The sequence below is a fragment of the Glandiceps talaboti genome, chromosome 11 (assembly GCF_964340395.1).
Source record: "Glandiceps talaboti chromosome 11, keGlaTala1.1, whole genome shotgun sequence".
Taxonomy (NCBI): Eukaryota; Metazoa; Hemichordata; class Enteropneusta; family Spengelidae; genus Glandiceps; species Glandiceps talaboti.
Genome location: NC_135559.1, coordinates 9,603,732 through 9,606,258, shown reverse-complemented (window position 1 = coordinate 9,606,258; position 2,527 = coordinate 9,603,732). Strand labels below are relative to the sequence as shown.

Below are 2,527 nucleotides of genomic sequence, written 5' to 3'. Positions count from 1 at the left end.
CTTGAGAGAGTCTGTCGATCTCTTAGTCCTTGATAGAGTCTGTTGACCTTTCAGTCAAAGTGGGACATGCGATATAGTTAAATTACTGAATTTACTAAAATTATGAATATGTCATCTGTGACATTAGAATTATCCCAATGCTAAGAGCATCTATTCGCTTCCTTCGTTTCTATAAAGGGATTTGACTTCGAACATTTTCACAGGAAGAGTGGAAGACCGGCGCCAGCGCGGCCGGTAGTCCCACATTCGTATCACGTGATGGAATCGTGTATCAGAAGGTCACCAATGTCACACTATGACATTGTGCTTTAAAATGTCGTCTCAGCATTCCAATCTCTTTTAAGGGTCAGACTACGAGCATATATGCCCAACAATAGATATATTGTGGTTGAAACAGAGAATTTTGAAACATATTTCTGAAAAGGTAGCCAGCAAGAAATTGCGAAGTAACCGGTTGTTTTTGCCGGCTACCGGCCATTATACATCCCTAGTAGTTGAGGTCTATTTGCCCAATTCATGTACTGTCAGTTCTTTTAATTCCTCCATTCACTGTATATTCCGCCCAAACATATAAGCGTTCCCATTTTGTCTTGTTGGTTTAATTGTTTGTGATCTGTTTGGATAGTTTGGCTTCTCTTAATGTTAAGAAGGTGCCCAATGATATTTTTTTCAAACTAAATCTGGTTCAAATCATACGCCATTATTGTACCAAATATAATGTGTATTTAATTCACCTTCGCTTATCCGTGTAAAATTTCAATACCACCTAGATAACTTGTACATTAATTCAGACGCCCCCCCCCCCTCCACTTAAGCAGTGGCAAACATTTCATGTCCCCCCCCCCCGACCCCGCATTTTCTCACCCACTCCATCCCCACCCTCCATAGGAATGGTCTCTAGGCAGAGAATAAGATAGTAGCGGGTGGTAATTTATACATCGCTGAAACAGGGCCAGTTCTTCCCCACGTTTCCCAGACATCTAATGTGCACGTTTAATATCACCTGTTACGAATGAACAATTTCATTTCAGTCGATCACACATGTAACTGTTACGTATAATACAATTCTGTCCTGCCCGAGTCTGCTTACAACAGGCTTACACTTGTCATATTAATGCAGTCCACTGTTTTAAATACACACACAAATACTGATGTCTGACTCCGCCTACACATTGCTCCCAACGTAAGAATAAGGGTTAGCTTTCAGACTTTAAGTTCTAGTAGGCGTATATATTAGCCCTGATTTTGACTCTCAGACTTTACACTGTTGTCCCGTATCTGGGTCAAACCAGTATCGTCGCAAGCAACATACAACTCTGTGGACTTGGCAGCTATATCACAGCATTTGGTTCATAGGACACACGTACACACAAATGTTGTTGTCTTAAGACGATGAAATTCTACTCACCAAAATACAAGCCATGATAAAGGGTTGGCTGTTGCTCCAGGATTCTTCTGTGGCTCCGTTTTGAATTCCTCCATAATTTATATATCACCAATAAAACCAATGAAACTCAGGATCGTCGTGTGTGTATGTTCTCTGCAGCGTACCTGCCAACTCGTCACAAACATCCAATCACGGTGTAAAATGAAATGACGATTTTGTATTTGTTTTAGATGACCTTAATACGATATTTGGCCATGGAGAATTTCTCAGTATCTGGGCATTTTGACAGAAATGTCATCAAGAAACAATACTTCAAATCGAGAAGGACAGGGCATGTGTGATACATTTGTACTATTAATGTAAATGGGGGTAATGTTTGTTAGTTCATGGTTGAGTAGTTTGAAGCACAAGACCGCCGGTGGTTTGCCATCTATACTACCTGTAATCTATGCAGCCATTGACTGATTGTACACACGCGCAGAAATTGTCTCTGGTCAGGACATTCTGTCTAAAGTGGTGTGTCGACGCGACTTGTGTGTGTGTGTGTGTGTGTGTGTGTGTGTGTGTGTGTGTGTGTGTGTGTGTGTGTGTGTGTTTATTCTCAACAAACCTGTCACTCAATCTACTATTTAGGACAGTTACCTTTCTTTTCATTTAGTACTTCAGAGCAAGTGTGTATGTGGGACAGATGTCATTTGTTTGTTCATGATTGGCTCTGCAGTTGTCTTCACTGGAGTAGAAAAAGCTATTTTTTTATATTTCCGCAGATCAGCAGACTGCATGGGCTGGACAAACGCAAAAAAAGACCGATGCGAGGTTATTTAAGTGATGCGCTTGATGACCAGAAACAATTCTTTCTCTGTTTTGGCCTTAGTAACATTTTTGTCGCTAGTGGTAATATAGTAACCAACGGATTATATCAACCAGATAATATTTGTACTTAAAATTTACAAATCAGCCAATAATGTATCGATAAAACAACAACGTCGTAACGTCAGTTAGGACATTTTGTCAATAAATAAAATTCCATTGTCTTTGATAAACGAGCCTTATACTAGTACTAGTATGACTTTTGAAAGCGGTACAATATAAAACTTAAAATCACTTTACCTGTTTGACCTGATAGGTCACACTATTTTG

The 2,527-nt window shown here is 39.8% G+C and overlaps 1 protein-coding gene across 1 annotated transcript in view; it reads right to left on the bottom strand.

The window, feature by feature from the left end:
• The window catches only part of LOC144441982 (ATP-binding cassette sub-family C member 4-like), a 19,291-nt gene extending 17,809 nt beyond the window's left edge, over positions 1-1,482 (bottom strand). Inside the window, 1 exon segment of the mRNA XM_078131254.1 lies at positions 1,409-1,482. Within this exon segment, the coding sequence (XP_077987380.1) occupies positions 1,409-1,482 (74 nt within the window).
• Between the last annotated feature and the right edge of the window lie 1,045 nt (positions 1,483-2,527).